Source organism: Lichenostomus cassidix, chromosome 1, assembly GCF_008360975.1.
Source record: "Lichenostomus cassidix isolate B80296 chromosome 1, HeHo_3.0, whole genome shotgun sequence".
Lineage (NCBI taxonomy): Eukaryota > Metazoa > Chordata > Aves > Passeriformes > Meliphagidae > Lichenostomus > Lichenostomus cassidix.
The window spans coordinates 9,896,266-9,915,717 of NC_139479.1; the positions used below are offsets into that span (position 1 = coordinate 9,896,266).

The 19,452-nt window shown below is 35.7% G+C and overlaps 1 protein-coding gene across 9 annotated transcripts in view; it reads left to right on the forward strand.

Annotated features, from left to right (window-relative positions):
* DMD (dystrophin) overlaps positions 1 to 19,452 on the forward strand; it is a 1,152,080-nt gene that overhangs the window by 774,545 nt on the left and 358,083 nt on the right. For all 9 annotated transcript variants that reach the window (XM_085049820.1, XM_085049818.1, XM_085049835.1 and 6 more), the window contains one exon: positions 12,447 to 12,611. In XM_085049820.1, coding sequence (XP_084905946.1) covers positions 12,447 to 12,611 — 165 coding nt within the window. The remainder of the gene's footprint in view (positions 1 to 12,446; positions 12,612 to 19,452) is intronic.

Sequence of the window (19,452 nt, forward strand, 5' to 3'; positions counted from 1 at the left end):
TTGTGAGGTGTGTGAGAGGCAAATATTTGATTTGTTTTTTTATGGAAACACTTCTTGATTCTCTCCTGTTCCCAACCCCAAGGTGGACACTGCAACCCCTGTTCCACCTTCCACCACTCTTTTTCCAGCATTCCAAACCTCTGGGGGTTTTTTAGAATATTTTGTTTTTTGGGATGTCCATACTGGTAAGAAGTAAGGAAGAATTTTGTTCTGTTTTATTGCTGAAGCAGCATATTTTTTGTGTTGAAAACTGATGAAAATGAGTGTAAATGTGGTAAAGAGAGGTAGATAACTTGAGAGTTTTTTGTGGTAGAAATGATAGAAAGCATTATCCAGAGGACTACCACCCAAGGTATGCATTAGCTTGGTTGGAAATGATCAAGGTAGAATCAGCTGAAGGATTTCAGTTGAGACTGATTGCAAAGTCAGGGTCAGGGACATTAACCTGTAGTATCTGTTTAATAAAGTTACAAGGATGCTGGGGAAAAAATGAAGAATAATTCATTGTGTTTAGCTTTGGGGGGATAAAAAAGTGAGAAAATTATCTTCTGAGTACCTTCCTGAAAAGACAAGGTAGAGCATCTCATCAAGAAAACTACATCCTGGGTGTTTTTATTACCATTTCTGTAAACACAGTTCAATTTCAAGCAGAGACTTGAGAAATAAAAAGGAACTTACTTCATGTAGTACTCTTACTAGTTTCTTCCTAACAGGAGCAGTCTGGCAAAGTTCAGAATATTAGCTAATGACTCAAGCAAAAGTGGATAATAAATATTGATCACATTCACAAACTCCAGGTTGGACACATAAATCATTATTTCAGTGGTTGGGCAGACATATCTCTTTCTCTACAATTGGGCCTCTGAAATCAATGTATATAGAAGAATTCAGAACACTTCAAGATCAAAGCAGTGTTATTTACCTGCTGGAGGAAGAATGTACATAGCTGAATTCAGAGACCACGTTAATACCTAAGCTGTGATTTTTCAAAGACAGGAAAAAATTATTTTTAGTCAGATTACATAAATATATTTCAAGAAAATCTGCAATTTGTCACTGAATGTAGCCTTTTACTGATTACTCATATACCTAAAACTTTGTATTTTCATTTTCTGTTGGCTGATGCAAAATGTTTCATGTCACTTTGTCGTAGAGCAACCATGAATGGTGTTGAAAGTATTTAGGTTTGGGTGAAATATAGGAGACAAAACTACTGTTTAGTAAATTATTACAATTTACTGAATTTTTATAATTTTATGTCTCCTAGGTCTAATGTGTCTGTCAAGAAAATTATTCTTGGAATTTACTAGTTGAAAACTTTTATTTACTACTAAAACAGACTAAACCAAGAAAATTAATCTTCCATTTGAGATCATTACTTAACCACATCATTTTTATTTCAGTTATCTACCCATGGAGATGTATAAAACTGAGTTCTCACTGTCCCTTGGTCTCTGAATACAAAGAATCTGAAAAATGCAATTATTTGGGGTTTTGGTGGGGTTCTTTGCTTTTTTTTTAATGAACAGAAATTGAGTTTGAAAATTACAAGACTCAAAGCCATACATCTTCTCTGAAGGCTCTCTCTTTCTCAGGTTTTCTGTTTTCCCTCTGATCTTGACAGATGTAGAAAACAAAACAAAACAAGAAGTTAGAAATTCATTTTGGGATTCTGTAAGATTTTCCAAATGATACTGAAGGGAAAAATAATTATATTTTCATTCACAAATATTTTGCTGTTACACATGATTTGTGTAGGAAGCCTCAATTATTTGTTTCACTTTTTGCCCTGAAAATCTAGGATCTGTAACAAAACTAGAAATCATGGAAAGAAATTCTGCAAGCCTGACAGAGGAACTAAATATTATCTTCCTTCAGCTATAGATATGTAAGCACTTAAAAAACTCCACAGATATTTACTGTGAGCCAAAGCTCTCATGATAGGCGCTTTTATATCAGGCAAACTTCTTAGTTCACCTGAGGAGGATTCTGTAGTCTGTTTTGATGGAGATATATACTTTGTGTTCCTCAAAGCACAGTAGACAAACAGCATCACACAGAGATTTCTCTGAGGCTTTTCTGTCTCTCCACCCCCTCTTAAGAGTGTATCTTATACTTTAATCCTTAGTTTCTGTTTGTTTTGTTTTCTAGCATCTCTGCTAGAAATGAACATGTAACAATCTAGCATTTCCGATTATCTTATTTTGCAGGATGATACTATTTTCAAGATATGAAACATACATGACGGTTTCATAAATAATGTTAGGTTGGTCATTATCTGGTGTACACTAGAGTAATTCTGTTTGTTTCAGAGAAGCTGTGACAATTTACACCAGCTGAGAATGTAGCCAAATATCTCCTAAAGTTATCACGAGTTTTTGTTTTGCCTTGATCTGCCTAGCAGGGGAATAGGGGATAACACCTGTGAGTCTTAACCTTCAAGGTGATATATTTGAAATAAGTCATGTTCAAGCCTTCTTTACAGTCACAGAAACTGTTGCCCTACAGCAATGGAAATAACCTAGAAAAGAAATTTAGTATGAAAGGAACTGTAGTCACATAAAAGTATCTTTTTAGCTTTTGCTTCAGAATTGTCTTTGCTTTGGGGTGTTTATATCACGTGCTGATGACCTTGAGAGTTGATATATGAGTAGTTTTTCTTCCTTTGGATAGTAACAATTTTAATATGACATTTCTTTAGACAACTTTATTAAACAGTGATTCTAATAGGCTGTTACCTTAGACAGTATACTTTAAGCAGAGAATGAAAATTAAAGCCCACATTTGAAAGGCGTGACTTTTAAATTCTATCCTGGTTTTACTTATTGTACTCTCTCCAAAACCAGTATTTCTTGTAAAGATGAAAACAACACTATCTTTGTGAAGTCTTAATATTATGAAAAATGAAGTGTTTTATGACCATTTTTATGCTTTCACATCAAGACTTTTTCATTTATTTTCACAGCTTAGAGTATCTTCTGCTGTGATAGCCAAGTAAGGGAACCACCTAGTGCTTCAAAGCATACAAAAGGGTACTAGGCACTGGAGTTTCTGATGAATTCAGTTCTTGTCATATACCACCTGCCACGGCATGTAACTGATCTGTAATGGGTTTCTTACCTTTTACTGTGCAGTAAATGGATTGATAGATTAGGTCTGAGACCAGTGAACCATGGAATCAGAGGTTTGCTGGAAGGAGTTTATTACTCTTTAATATTATTCTTGGTCTGGTGTCAGCCAAGAGCGATGAGCTAAATTATCTGAAAGTAAGCTGGATGCCAAAATCAGCATTCTCCTCATTTATCCACCTTAGTCTTCACAACATCTACTGTATGTATTATGAAGGTTATTATAAGTGCCTGATGGAGACATTTTGTTTTGCTGCCTTTTAATTTGTCTACTAGTATTAGTTCTAATTACTAGACATTGAAGAGACTATTTCACTGTTTATTGCCACAGCAAATCAATTTGTTGTGCTATGTGGACAAGATAAAAATTAGAGTGGAGTGACATGGCTATAATTTGTGAACATTTTCTGTACCACCAGAACAGGCATAGGTTTTCTTAGCTTGGTTGATCAAGTGTGGAGAAAAACAGATGGGCCCAAAAGTGCAGAAACACAAAGTCATAACAAGGTTATAGTTCATATCTTGTAACTTGCCTGGAGTAGAAATTATTCATAGATTACCTGCAATGACATAAAATTTCCAGCATGTCAGTGAAACTTAATTTGGACTCACAGTCGGAGCTATTGCAATTGCTACCATTGTTACTTGTGGTATGGAGGGCAAAATATGTTGGAAAATGAATACTACAGTTGGACTTCTTTCAATCAAAAATAAGAATAGTATAACTGGCATTTTGGGGACCAGAAGGTTGATGTTTTCCTGAATTTATATTAGTTTAATTAATGACCAGATTCCATTAAATATAATAAAGTCTTTTGTTATGCTAAATTACCTGTGACAGTTTTTCATAGATGGCTAATTAGGTGTAGTCCACATTCACGTTATCATCAGCCATACTCACAAATGGCCTCACACATAGCAAAATGAAGTTTGATGTAAATGTTCATTGGACAAACATGAGCATGTCATAAGCTCTAAGAAACAAGTATATAGAGGCTTAATTATTAGTTTTTTTATTTGCATATTGCTAGCAGCTAGTATTAAATAAAATTTTAAAAGCTAAGAAAAGAAAAATATTTATGAAATACAGTCAAATCATGCAGGGGTAAAAAGTCTGTACTAGCCAATGAGGCCATGAAAGTATCATTAAATACATGTCTGTGTGTATATATAGAATATATATCATACTATCTTACCAACCATCTTAAAATTCCTGTTTATTCTTTTTTGCCCTACAAATCCAGAATATAACAATCTTATATTTAAGAAATAATGCCAAGTACTTTGAATCTAAGCACTAATTGTCAATACACATGTGCTAACAGCTACATTGATGTACCGCTGATGTAGCTAAATTACTAGATATCAAATAAGTCACTTCAGGCAAATCTTTACACATTTTTTACAACGTTCCATGCATCTGAGAGAGATTTCACTTATAATGAACAATGTTCAGATACTACTGCACACCAATCAATGACAATGGTTTGGGCTTTTAAAGACTTCAGTTCCAAGACAGACACTGCCTTTGTCTGTCAGGTGTTTCATCCATCTCTATTAAGGAAGACCATAGGGGCCTAAAAATCAATGTTTTACTCTTTGCTGTTTGCAAGATAAAGATTATACTTTAATTATATAGACTTGTCTGCATAGCAGCATGCCTATGTAATTAAAATTCCCACAAACTGAATGGTCTGAAATAAAGTTAAACTTTTCCTCAGCCCTGGATGTACAGACAGACTGGGAATGAGAGGCTGGAGAGCAGAGCCACAGAAAGGGACCTGGGGGTCCTGGCTGATGATGAGTTGAACATGAGCCAGCAGTGCCCTGGCAGCCAGGAGGGACATCCCTGTCCTGGGGACATCAGGCACAGCATGGCCAGCTGGGCAAGGGAGGGGATTGTCCTGCTCTGCTCTGAGCTGGGGCAGCCTCACCTCGAGTGCTGGGGAAGTTTTGGGTGCCACAATGTAAGAAAGACATGAAGCTGTTAGAGAACATCCAAAGGAGGCCATGAGGATGGTGAAGGCCTTGAGGGGAAGCTGTGTGAGGAGCAGCTGAGGGCACTTGGTCTGTTCAGCCTGGAGGAGACTGAGGGGAGACATCACTGCAGTTACAACTTCCTCATGAATCCCGATGGTGTCCTGTTGATCCTTTTCTGGTCTTCCCAGTGGTGAGAGTCCCACAAAACATAGAGTTTGATGGATTAATACATGTTCATGTCAGGTGGGAATTCTCAGGTAGCTCCTTGGGGGAGGAGTGTGACACTGTCTCTTGCAAAAGTCTCTGGATCTGTTCCATCACTTTGCATCATGTGCAGTTATCTGGTGCAAGGCCTCAGGAGTGAGTCTGGGGGACATTTTAGGGGTCTTTGATAGTTTATGTCACCTCCTGAGCTTCCTCTCATGTGGATGTCCTGTGTATGTGGCTTCTTAGGGTGAGAGGTTTTAAAACTGAGCAAGTTTGTGTAAGGGAAGATGGGTGTTCACTCCTGTCACAGCCCCAAAAACTCTCCTCCTCCCCTGCTGAACCCAACCAGAGGTGATTTTCAGAACAGCTGCTGAGTTTGGCTTCCTTTGTGCATCCATTCTTCCCTCAGCCTTGTTTGCTTCTCCCTAGACCTGAGATTACTGGACAATAGTATCACCTTAATCTTACCTCAAGTTGCCATTGGGTGGTTTAGCTCACAGCCCAGTTCCCATCCGGAAGCACATTCATGTGGAGAGTGGCTTTGGTGGTCGCAGTTTATTTATACAATTCTGCCATAATGGGCAAAGTCCTTTTTTAACAACGTCTAAGCCATTAACCGTTTCAGTCCCTCACAGAACAGCATGTAGCCTAAGGGATACATATAGTACTTTCTGCTGTAAACCAGTGAGAGGACATGTAGGGCATTATGCGTTTATTTTAAAATAATTTTCCTGTCGGAATATCCTTCATTAAGAATTACTGAAAGAACTCTACCCTAAAGCCTTTGTGGCTGCTTGTGGATTTCAGGAACTGAGTAAGAAAAAAAGATAAAGAAAATAAATTCCTGGACTAGATTATTTAGCAGAGATTTAATGTGGAGGGTTTTGTGCTCAAAAATGTCCTTGACGAAGGAGAATAGCTGCAATAGTGGAAAGCAGAATGAATGACAATTAGTTACAAGTATTACCAAAAAAAAGCATACAGATATTCAGAAGACTGTGATATAAATGATTATATTACCATGGAAGAAAAACAAATCAAGTCTTTGGGGTGGGGGAATATGTTTGTTTGCTTTTTAAAAAGCTAGACAGCCAGATGAAGCAGAAAATTGTTTGGTGCATTGTTTTTTTGGACTGCTTTAGTTTTCTGCATTGAGGGTGGAAAGAAAAGATCTTTTAATAAAAAAAAAAGTTGAAAATATTATAAATATTCCATTGAGAAGTTTTTTTAAAAAAAGGCCAGATAAATACATGCCAAGGTCAGGTCTTGGGAGCCTTGCAAGGAAACATGAAACACTAGACACAAAGCAACTAAAAATCTTCTATATTTAGCAACTAAAAATCTTCTATATGTATTTTCAGTAGCCTGCTTTAATGTTCCTCTAATAATACAGTTTTTACTCCAACTTTGTCAGAGACACTATGGCTCATAAATATTCATGGTTTAAAGGAATTACATAGATTTTGTTTTAAAGTCAATATTGAGTTTGTTAATGCAAATGGCTCAGTTAATTAACTAAATGGCTTCCTAAACTGGAGTTATATGAAACTCTCATACACTGATTGTTTTTCATGAAGAAATGATGCATATAAATTAAGTTTTCCCTCTTCCCTTTTAAATCATTCTTTTGTACATGCTCTAGGGATGGTGATTTTGGGTAGATAAAACTTTCTGATCAATGGCTGTAAGAATTGCTGTTTTATGTAATCATCTTACAAATGCTATGGAAGTGTCAGTTATGATTTATCAGTAAGTCTGGACTGAAGTTTGCATTTAATAGTTGTTATGACTTCAGTTATTTCTGTATTATTTCCTCACTTGGATGACATCAAACCTGCTTTCAGTCCAGTTATGCTCTGGGCTGACTGCAGTGTAGTCAGTCACTGTCTCTTCCTAACATTTGCATTTTTTCAGAAATGGAATGGTAAAGCAGAACCTGCTGCATGTTTTACATTTAGTAAGCTAAGAAATTCATACAGAAAGCTTCCTTAATTCAGAGGACTTCATTTTTCTCTATGCAAGCAATTCTGATTTTTACTTTTTAAACCTGACACTATCAGTTATCCTGTATTTGAAACCCATTTTATGAAGTGATTTGTCTATCCAAATGACCCTCCCAGGTGGGGCATACAAAAATAACATTGTTGACAGTCTTCACAGATATCCCACAACATACTTCTGCTCATATTCATTGCAGCTTATCCTGTTATGCATATCAAGTTAGCTAGATTTTAATCCACTCTCAGATTCCTCAGTATAAGGTCCACTTATAAGTGCTGTCCTATCCGAGTTTGGTGAGGGCAGATACCAAGAAAAAGGGATACTTCAGTATTGCAGGGAAAAAACTGACATATTTTCACTGCTGTTAAAATATTGGAATTTGGGATTTCTTTGCTCTCCACTTACCACTAAGAAAATTCTTCATATTCTTTTTGAAAAATGACTTGTTGGAGTGATGCATGTCCTCATCTGTGTTCTCAAACAGCTGTGTAATAACTGCATTATTTTCTCTTTGGTCATTTGAGGTAAACAGGGAAAGAGTTTGAGAGAAGTGATATTTGAAATCAGGCATCAGTCACTCGAAATATAATATGTACAAGTCATTCCAGTGGCTTTCCTTACTTTTGTTAATAGTGATGCCTCACTAGTAATATAGCTAATCAAGTTCATTCATTTGCAATAAAATTTTTTACTTCTGCAAAACTATTCCCCAATATTTGATCTTTCTTACTTACTCTCTACCTAATTAGTTTCAACTTCTTCATTTTGAGCATTGTTCCTGAGTTAAAAGATTGATCTGTAACTCCACAACCATTATTTTAATTGATACTGCTTTAATTGAATCTACTTTCTGGATATTTGTAAGAATTAAAGGGAGTGGGGAGAGAGAATGTGATTTTACATCAGGTGACATACTTTATAAAAATCCTTCCTCCCTTAATACTTGTTATCATAAGAATTGGTATTCCTTTCCTTCTGCAGAGCTCTAATTCTTCCCATAGTGTATTCACACAACTGCGTGCACACTGAAAAATAACTATCTAAAGCTAAAGTGAGAAATAGCAGTGGAAGATTGGAGCAAGGGAAATGGTCAAGGAGATGTATACTGCCAAGATGAGCATATGTAAGGTCTTGCACCAAAGAAATCTGATTGGGGTAGGGATAGAATCAACACACTAGTGTGGTATTTAGGCTACTTGTGAGGGAAAATCATGCAAGACATCAGGTTTAGATGGAACAGAAGCAAGCAATGCGAGTAATTTTAGAATTCATGAGGAGAAGAAATTAAAATACTTAGATGAAGACTTAGGCTTTGAAAGTATGCAATTATTCACATTTCAAATATTCTGATGTTTTACCATTTTTATTCTGGCAGTTTTTCGTGGACTTTTTGTGTGTGTGTTTTAATGAAAAGATAAAAATTAGGAATAAGTAAAATTTAATATGTGGGAAATGGTCTGATTGTCTCAGATTAGAATAAAATTTAATATTGTGAAGACCATTGTCAGTTGGTAAAGTTAAACTCCTCTGCTGTTTCCCCATTTAGAGCTGAAATATTTTTTATTATTCTGTCACTAAGCTTCCAATTAATCTAAAATAATTAACATTTGAACTAAAGTACAAAATTTCAGATTTACAACATTCTTTGAGATTAATGTTTTGATACATAACATTGAAATTATATAACCATTTGATGTTGAACTCAAATTTGTTTTCTTTGAAAGAATAAGCCATACTTTTGGTGTTTCCACTTGCATATTTATTTTACATCTTTGGTTGCAAACCAAGGTGTGTTGTCAATGTTGATCTGCTGTGAAATAAGGCAACGTTGAAAATATTTAGTTTGTGTTGAGAGGGATAACCCAGATTTTTAGAAAGATATTCCAAATGAAATTATATTTTTTTCAATTCCCTTTTTTCATTTGCACCCTGTCTTCCTTTCCAGCTGCTTCATCAGGCTGTGCTCAGTCCTAGGCAGATCTTGGGAAAAGCATTTCATGTTTGCCCTTTTTTTGTTTTCACTCTGCTGAAGGTGTTGCCTTGTGGCCACTGCTCCTGTTGGTTGTCCCTCTTGGAAAAGAACATCAGCCATCCTCTGATAAAACTTAGTAGTGTTTCTTAAGTAGGAGGGAAAGGCATAAGATACCAAAGGGGATAAAAGTAAGCAGATATTGGATAGTTACCCCAAGACAGCAAGTGAAATAAAAGGAGGATGGGGTCCAAAGCAAAAATGTAGAAGAGAGTATTGAAGTGGGACAGCAGCTGCTGTTCATTCATCCCTGGAGGCATCCAAGAACTTGTAGGAACTCATTCAGAGAGCCCAGAAACAGCAGGGCAGTGGGATTGTTGCAGCTCCCACCAGCACTGGAATCCCACCTCAGGGGGGCAACTGCTGGAGCTGTGAGTAATAAGCTTGAAGGACTGTGAGTAAAGCAGCAGGGAAGATTCTGGAGAGCCTCATCTCCACTTGTGCTCCTCTGCCACAGAAGGGGCATAAATCTGAACAGCCAGTCATCTTGTCCATGTCCATTACTCCATGGAGGTTTTCCAATTTATGCTTCTGGTGAGCTGCAGAATTAGCTCAGGAAACAAGCTGTCCCCCAAGAGACAGTCTGCAGCAGTACCTTGGCTTGATAGGCAGACTTGTAATTACCTTAAACTCATCAGGCTCTAATTTGATTAGCCAGCTTGATGGTTTGATGCCAGAGCTTACGGAAAAAAATCCAAAAAACAAATAAACCACAACGAGTTTGCAAATGAAATCCCTGATAACCACAATCTAAGACTGATTCCCACACAATGGCATGTGACACATTACTTGGATTTTACAAGGTATTGCCTTGTTAAATGCTTATCTGTAGCCCTAACTTGAGTTGGTGAAAGTTCTTTATTTGTTTACTGCTGTTCTTTTTATCTCTGTGGTAAAAGTAGATGACATGAAATTTCTGTATATAATTAACTTGTTCCTATTTGCATTGATTTATTTATTTTTATATTAAATATACTATAATCCTCTATTTGTGCTATAATTTTAGACCAGAAGACAATGGGCAAGTGACTGCATTTCCTTAAATTACAGTTTACTTCTCATTATAGGTGGGATAAATAAATATTTTGGAAACGGTGGTTGAAGTACAGGCTGTCACCAAAAGTTAATCATTCAGCTTCTCCTGTTCTGGGCTGAATATGCCTTAGTATATGATTGGTTGCTTCCCCCTTTTTCTTCCCCTCCCCAAAACCTCTAAAATTTTTTCTTTCACTGTCCTGTGATAGACCCAAAATACTTTATTAATGTTGATTGGAAGAAGATTAATTTAAATTTCAGCTCTTCAGAAGTCAGCTTGCATTTTTATCTGCCTGTGACTACCTATTTGCTTTCAGTTGTATTTCTGAGGAACTTATTTACATTAATATTAAAGCTAGTAAACATTAGAGATTAACATTCAAAAGTTGTAAGAAAGATGAAACCAATCTTGTATGAAATTAGGCCAAGGTCTGCATAAATTTTCAGTTAACACATAAGGGAAATGAATGCATTTTTAATTGTTTTCTTTCTTTTCTGGGGCCATTCTGGAAAAGCAGCTTATTTGATTATATTTTACAAGATTAGGAAGGTAGTAAAATCAATTTGATTCATGGTCCAGCCTTTATTAAATAGGATATTATGAGGTGGCTAAAATGAACAATGTATATAATGTAATATATGGCAAATGAACTTCTTGAAATACCAATATCCCTTACATACAGTCTAAAAAATCATATGGAGAGATTATGTAGAGGGGTTATTTTAGTGCCTATACGTCAATATTATCGCACCAAGTTTTTATAGAAATGTACATGTCATGAGACAGTTGTGTTCTTTGCATTCTCCCAGGGGGTGGTTTTTCAGTTTAGTAACACTCATTGCTTTCATGACTCTGAGTTCGGATTTATTGTCTTCTGAAAAATTTCATTATCAGGGATTAGAAGTACAGGGCACTAACACTTCTGTAGCTAGGCAATATGATAGTAATGCTACCACTGGTGCTGCTTAACTTTACAGGGAATATATTTTATATTGTGTGTCTCAGAAACATCAAATTTTGCTACTTTTAAGAGGGTCACTTTGGTAAAAATACATATAAAATACACTTACATTGTTTTTAAAAATAAAAACAGTGAAGAGTGGGAAACCTTACTTTTCATGATATGGGAAACTAACCATATTTCTTGGCCGATTTTATTAATGAACTGTCATTCTGTATCTGCTCAGTCCCTATATTTGCTGCTGCTATTTTTTTTTTTTTTTTGTAAAGTACAGATGGTTTCTCCCCTAGTGTATGTGTGCACTGCTGCCCATTGTGTGGGATTGTGACACCTCACCTCTCTAGCTAAAGAAATCAGTCTGGCAAGGACAGCATGGAGCTTTGTGTTGGCTTATTTACTGCCAGCCTGTTCCTCCATTTGCTCCGAGTGCTCCAGAGCTGGATTTGAACTTTGCCATTCACTGAGTCCTAATTTCTAATATTGTTGGCATAGAAGAATGCACTTACTTAGAAATCTGACTGCTTTGAATGCAAATCAGAGAACCAAGTTGCCTGATCAGAATTCATGATAGATTTCTTCATTATTTTTCTTCACTGTGTGCATCTGCTTTTGCATATCTGGGTCCAACTGGCAACTCTAAACACCTTATAAGAAAACACATGCTTATAAATATCTACATTCAAGAGGTCAAGATAGATTACATGTAATTCAAGTGATCAATTTAATGTTTTCAATTTTTTTCCTGATTAAAAATTGACCTTTAGTATACTGAGATAACATTTTTTTTCTTACTGAAAATACTGAGAAGCCTGATGGTAAGGTTTGATTTTTTTTTTTAAATTTTATTTTAGGTTTATGTGTGTGTGTGTTTATTTTGGTTTTTTTATTTTTTTTTTTTTTTTTGAGGACAGACTGTGTCTCAATTGATTTGCAAGTTACCTACCATAATAATTTCATTGGTTGGTCTACTCTTTTTTAACCTTCCAGTATATAAAACTTGGTTTTTAGCATTTTATATAAATGTATATATGCATAGTGTTAAATTGTTTTGTAGTTTATTTGTGGTTTTTTTCACCAAAACAATGTCTTCTGTTATTTTTTCAGGTGTCCAAAGATCTTCCAGAAAAACAAAAAGAAATAGAGATTCTACTAAAGGATTTCGTTGAACTTGATCAACAGCTAAACCAGGTGATACTGTGGGTAACACCTGTCAAGAACCAGCTAGAGCTTTATAACAAAGTGGGTCAGCCAGGAGCCTTTGATATTAAGGTAAACTTTCCTCCATTTTAAAAAAGCCTTGGATTACTTAGTGGTCAAAAATTCAGTTGCAGAATCAGCTGTATAGTTTTTATTAACAATGTAAATTTGAGACAGAAGTCAGCAATAGTCCCCAGAAATTCAAAGCCCTATGAATTAAACAATTTATTCTTTTCTGCTTAGTGGTTTCTAGTGAGAGGGCAGATTAAAACCAATGGTTCCAAGATGATATATAAATATAGCCAACTGTGTTTGCCGTATACATACATGAAACAATAGTCCTGAGAGTCGATGATGAAATTTTAATATGAAGTGAACAAAAAAAAAAAAAAAAAAAAAAAAAAAAAATCACAGTATCAGTGTTGAACCATTAAAGTTATTTCATTAAAGCTATAATGACTACATTGAAATCAGAATATTTAGGACCAAAATACAATATTCATATTACAAGGAAGGATATTTAACTGCACAGGTGACAGTCCAGAATCAATAAAGCAGATTATCTAATAACTGTGAGAAAAATACTTGTAATCTGGTCTTTGATATATATTTAAGTATAAAAAAGATGCCTTTATACGGCTTGACTGAGGCCAGAGAAATTAAGGTTCAAAAATACTGACTAGAATCAACTGGCCTGCTGGGTATATACTTAAATCTTTTGGCCTTGCCTTTTGTCTATGCATATATGGTCTTATCTTCACATAATTTGAGGAAATATTTAAAGTACAATAGATCATTGAAATCCATGAAGTTATAGTTTATAGTAGCTCTGCACCTTGTTCACATAGGTGAAGATTAAACAGAAGACATTGAGTTTTGTTTTGAATCAATTTGATGATAAAATTTCCAGTAGAAAATAAAAGAAAAAAAAAAGTAAATATTCAGAACTTTTCTTGTCTTGCATGAAATGGAATAATACCTGCTCCTGAAGATGTGTAGTTTGTAGAGCATGTTTAAGTTTACTTTAACTTACTTCCTGCTGTGGAACTGGTTTAATGCCCACTTTTTAAGCCATACAATTGCATTATATAAAACACCGAATCTCAAGTCCTGTTACATTCCTATAACTGAGAGAATGAGTTCAGCAATGACATTCAATCCCTTTCTGAAAGATAAAATTAGTATAGCTTTTTGCAAACATCTGTATATGTACAGAATGACTGATGGAATTTTGCCTTTAAGAAAACTATGGGTCCTTATCTGCTGAATTTTAACAAAATATTTCAGGTGATTAATCTATTGTTTTCATATATTTTTCTATTTTGTTCCTTTATTTCTAGAATGATTCCACCATTGAATTTTATATAAAATGAAAATAGGGCTAAATTTCTACAAATTATAGGACTATTGTTTTTTGTACTTAGTGTGAGTGAAACGTACTGCGTGGGTCTTTCATCTTCTGATGATGTGATCAGAATATTTCTGAAAAAAGGCTGAAAGAACAGGGAAAAAAAAATCTTAAAAATAATTTTAAAAAAATCTGTAGTCCAGAAATTGAGGGAAGAAATAATGTATGTCCTGAGAGATGGGGAACCATGAAGAGCTCCAAAGCAACTCAAATATCCTTTTCTCCATTAAAAACTTCACCATATTTCTTTCATGGATACATTTACATCACTTGGCTTTAACAGTTGACCAGTTTTGATTGTAGATGTATCCCTTAGTTGTGATTTTAAGGACTTTAAGGATTACAGGGACTAATACTGTTGTAAGGGCTAAAAACTTGGAAGCTATGAAGTAGTTTAAAACTGATCATCACACTTGTAAATATAGCACTGGAGTGAAAAAGACCAGGTTTATTTAAGTCCTCAGAAAAACCAAACTATTTTGGTTATAGGATTTGACATAATGGCCTGCAAATTTTAATTTTATTTGAGACATTATCTTTTATGGAATTTCTATCAATGTTCTTCATACTCTCACTAAGCCTGCAAGGTAATGTTCTCCTTTCCTCTCAGCCATTAAGTCTTCTGTGTCTTTTGTTTTCCAAGTTGTTTTTTTCAGGAAAAGACTTCCAAAATTAACATGAGTGAATATAAACTTTAGCTATTGCAAGAATATAAATTTATATATATAATATATAAAATCTCAAAGCCACAAAATACTGAGTGTTAGAAATTTTCTGACCTCAGAATCAGTTTGTAATAAATAAGAACATGTGGAGTTGGATAGGTAGAAGAGAAAGAGGACATGAATATATGCTTGTTTTAAATGGATGCCTAGGGTGTCTTTAGCTGGTTAGCAATATTATGTTAAAGTAATTTGCCTGTTTTAAAGCAAGTGGGTTGCATTTGTACTAACATTTAGAGAATTTCAATCAAAGAAATTTGTGGTAGCTGAAATTTAAACTTAATACACACACTAAAGTGCATCTAAAATTCCAATTATCAGTATTCTGAAAGAATTTTCCAAAATACAGTGATTTCTTTCTCTCAAAACCATAGCAACCTTTGCTTCTGGCATGCAACTATAATCTGATAACTCTTATTGCAGTTTCTTCCATAAATTAAGAGGTATAATAATGCAGGTCCTTATCAGATAATTTGATTTAGCTTTTAAATAATATTGATCTATATAATACATGCATAATACATATATAAAGGAGAATATGTGGGAATTTCACTTTCACAATTCACACTGATAACTTTAGATTTCTGTGAATTAATCCCAGTTTAAAAGCTTGTACATTTTTTCCACCTCTTCAAAAATCAGCTATTTAAAAGAGATGAGAAGTCCCTTAAATTTACTTAGAAGAAAAATTAAATAAAATCTCCAGCAGTGTTAACCTTTAATGGTGGCACAAAAGTAATTCTGTGAGAGTAACAAAGGTGCAATCAAAGGCAAAATTATTGCATATTGTTACAGAGACCTTCACAAAGTCTTTGAAGACCCAATACACAATTGGGCTTGGTGACAGGTAGAGACATTAAAATCCTTCCTACAGTTCTTAAAACTGTGTCCCCGTTAGTAATTATAAAGTGCCCAAGACCATTGTTTGGCCTAGAGGTTAACTGCTTGTGTCCTTTCTGCAACAATCTGAAGTCCCCAAAGAACATAGTTGTACCCAAAGTGGCTGTTGCTGCATCTGTGGCTAATGCTAATCCTGACCATACCTGGGCACTGCCTCAGACCTTGCAGTTTGCCCCATATCAGAAGCAAAGCTCACAACTGAACGGTGTGGGTAGTCATGCTGAATAACTTGAGCAAATTCCCTCTCCCTCTTCAGTTCATTACTCCTGTCACCACATAAAAAAATCAGGGAAGGACGCAAACTAGTGATACAAAAATAAGAGGTTCAGTGTTGCTGAGATGCAATTATTGAGAGATGTCTCTACCCAAATTAAGGTGCAAGCAAAACCATATGCTGAAGTCAGTAATGCAGATTTTATTTGACACTAAAATGTGAAGTAGAGAGATAGAATGAAATAGAAAAGAGAAGGAAGAGAGAGAAGGGGAGAGAGAGAGAGACGGGTTGAGCACAAGGTAGTCACTGCCCATAGATCCAGTAAGGCTCTGTTGGTTTTCCTTCACCCTGGTCTTCTTGATGGTGGAGGTCCCAAGGTCCTTTAAAACTTTACCTATTTATACATTCTTGCAACCAAAGAAATTAGTGTTCATTGGCTTCACAGTTCATGGTTCCGGGTGTTTAATACCTGCTGTTTCCTAACCTCAAACCCTGAGTTTAGCACAAATGTACATAATAGAACAGGCTCTCTTCTACTTCACAGTAATGCAGTTACGAAAGAGAAGAATAGAAGATGCAGACATTAAGACACTGGGCAAGTCCAGCATATTTCTTGGTCACCCACATGGGGTAAGACCTTGTGGTGACCAAGAAACAAACCAGGAAACTTCATAGTCCCACAATCCCTGGAACATTCTGTGCCATCTGAGGCTTTGGGCAACATCTCAGCTTCTAAAGTATGTACATGTCAGTTTAAAAAGCAGCAAAAAAGGTTAAGAAAAGTGTGAACACTATTGAATTGTTGAAACAAACTTTTTAGAGATATTCAATCCCAGTGTATTAGTTTGAAAACAAACCAGTGGGAGATCACAAGTCAGGATTATAATTTAATAGCAAAATTAAAAAATAAGTGCAATAATACAAGGAAAAGCACTGACAAAGTCAGATACAACCTGACATCCGGTTAGGGTAGTAGTAGCAATCCAACTGAAGTAGTTCAGTTGAAGCAGTGATCCTGTGAAGGTTTGGCCTCCAGCTGAAGCTCCAGTGGCAGCTCTTGTCCTCTAGGCATCCAGTAGACAGGGCTGACTTGGGCAGTTCCAAGGCCAGGTTATATCCAGGTGGGAATGCTTGACTCCTCCCTCCTGGGTGGAGCATCTCACAACAGGGTGAGATAATTCCATGAGTCATGGGGCTGGTTTTTGATGGTCCATTGACTGTTATCAGGGGTGAGTCACAGCAGGAGATAACAGCTAATGACCCACAGCTGGTGGTAATAGAATACCAAATACTCCTATAGTGTAATCTAGGACACCCAGAAAGCATATTGTACTTTGCAACATCATTAACTATAAAACACATTGCCTGCTGAATTAATTATTTTTTTCTTTCACCTCATTCTGCTAGCATAACTCTACACTTACTTCAAAGAATTGCAGTATGGCTTGGTAAAACCTAACATATTTTATGCCAATATGATTTGTCTTTATAATTATCTTGACCACAGTTTAGAGACTGTAGTGCCACAATTAGGACCTGGGACATCAGTTAAGCACAATAATTTTTAGAAGTGGTCTCAAAAATCACATTTGGTCTTTAATGACTCATTTCTCAATACATAAGAGTAGAGAAAGGATTTTTCATTCTCAGGATCTAAAAAGCATCTGTACCAGTGTTTGTTTCCCTCATTATATTCATCCTTAATTATAGTTTTCTTCTATAAATTGTCAAAGGTATTTTTTTTTTAATTTAAGAAACTATCCAAATAAATCAACATTGAAATACATATTTGCAAGCTCCAGATTTGAAGTATTAAGATAGATCTTAGTTCTTCGTGTTAAATATTTTTTACCACATCGACATGATCTTCATTTCCAATAATAGCATAATATGTAGACTGCACCTGTGAAATACTCATGTATATGCATGGGAAGGCATGAAATCTACATCTACAAGAGTGTCTTGACTCCTCTGCTACTTGTGAACACTGGAACACTTCCAGGTTTGCAGTGTGCCAGCTTCTTATGCATGTAGAATATATTTCGTACTGTGTCTTTTACAACTCTATTTTCCCAAGATTGACAGTGTGACGCTCTCTGGGTTCATTCTGTGACCTGGGTTTACCCTCATTCTGATTCTATTTTGCATGATTTAGTATTCATACTTCACAAACTTAGATGGTATCGTCGTGAATTTCCAATTCCACAAAATGGTGCCAAGGAAATAGTATGAAAGTTGTTGACGTTATAGAGTAGAAAAAGACTGAAGTACTCAACAGCTTTGTTTACAAAACAGCTTCTGCCAGCCCTGGTGTCTGAGCTGTGGGTGTTACAGCCATAGTCAATGGATGCAGCCATGGCAGGAGTCCCTTTCACCAATGGCATGATGAAGTTCAGCTCTTACTATGTGATTGGTTTTGACATGCTGGTACTTTTTTTTCTTTTTAATCAGTAACTTCTGTCAGTACTGTTAGTGTGTAAAAAACCCTGATTTTCCTGGTCCTGCTTTCAGTTTAGGTTGAACAACTTAATTTTCTTAGCCATTTTTCCTTCTCTGTCAATAAAAACCCACAGCTAAAGATGTGCATTTTTCAACTCCTGCAGGTTCAAATGTAATGGTTTTGCTGCTTATGTTGCCACCATCTTTATTCATATAAGTAAGCCTGAATCCTAGGAAGTGATAGCTGCTTTTCAACTCTTAATGCAACCAAATCTTCTCAGTGTAAAGCTGGGGCCCAGCAGGATAACATGGGCGATATGAGATACTGTCTGTCAGTGAGGAAATTTTGACATAAGGAAGTTTTATTTAGCCTTTTCAGGTCTGCCTGGTTTCTGACCCAAACAGCACTATCTTCACTTTTGCCTTGCTTGTGGGGCTCTCTGAGGGTAGCCTTGCTTCTTTCAAGTCTGTGCCAGTTTCATAGTATTTAGATATATATTTGCCAGGGTACTTTGGCAGTATTTTGGGCTAGAAATGTATGGGATATCCATCTAACAGCAGGAGATAATAGATTTAACAGCAGAGAAAGCTGTGTAGCAGTTACTGAGGTGTGGACATGCAGAAACTTCTAATAGGATGGTCTCCACCTTCCTTTTTTAACCTAGACATCATTTTGCCAGGTATTCTCTTTTTTCCAAAACCATTAATATTAAAAAGAGGCTCTAAAAATATTAATATTAATATTAATTAAATAAAATATTAATCTAATATTAAAAACAAGCCCACGAATATTGCTGGACTATAAAAATTTTATATGAAATGTTCATACAGAAACAGTTACAGCTCTTGCATGTGGTATGGCAACCCTGCAGCTGACTTTGAACAGACAAAAATGTGTCATCTTTGAGATATGCATAGAATTAATATAGTTGGTTCAGTGTAAGGTCAAAGATTCTGCTCTGGTCATCCAGTCAGACCTGCTTTTTAAAGTCATCCTTTCAGTTTTCTGGCTTATTTTCTGCTTGAACTGCAACACACCTCTCTCAAAAATAATAATTAGAAAACCCCAGATGAAGCCAAACCAACCAAGACTGGATTCTAATTTTCACAAATGAACAGCCATCCCCATCTCCTGGTAAATTACTTTAACGGTTGAGTTAAAAACCTGCACATTTTTCCTCAGCTGAGTTTATGTAACTTCATCTTTCTGTCACTGCTTTGTTTGCCAAA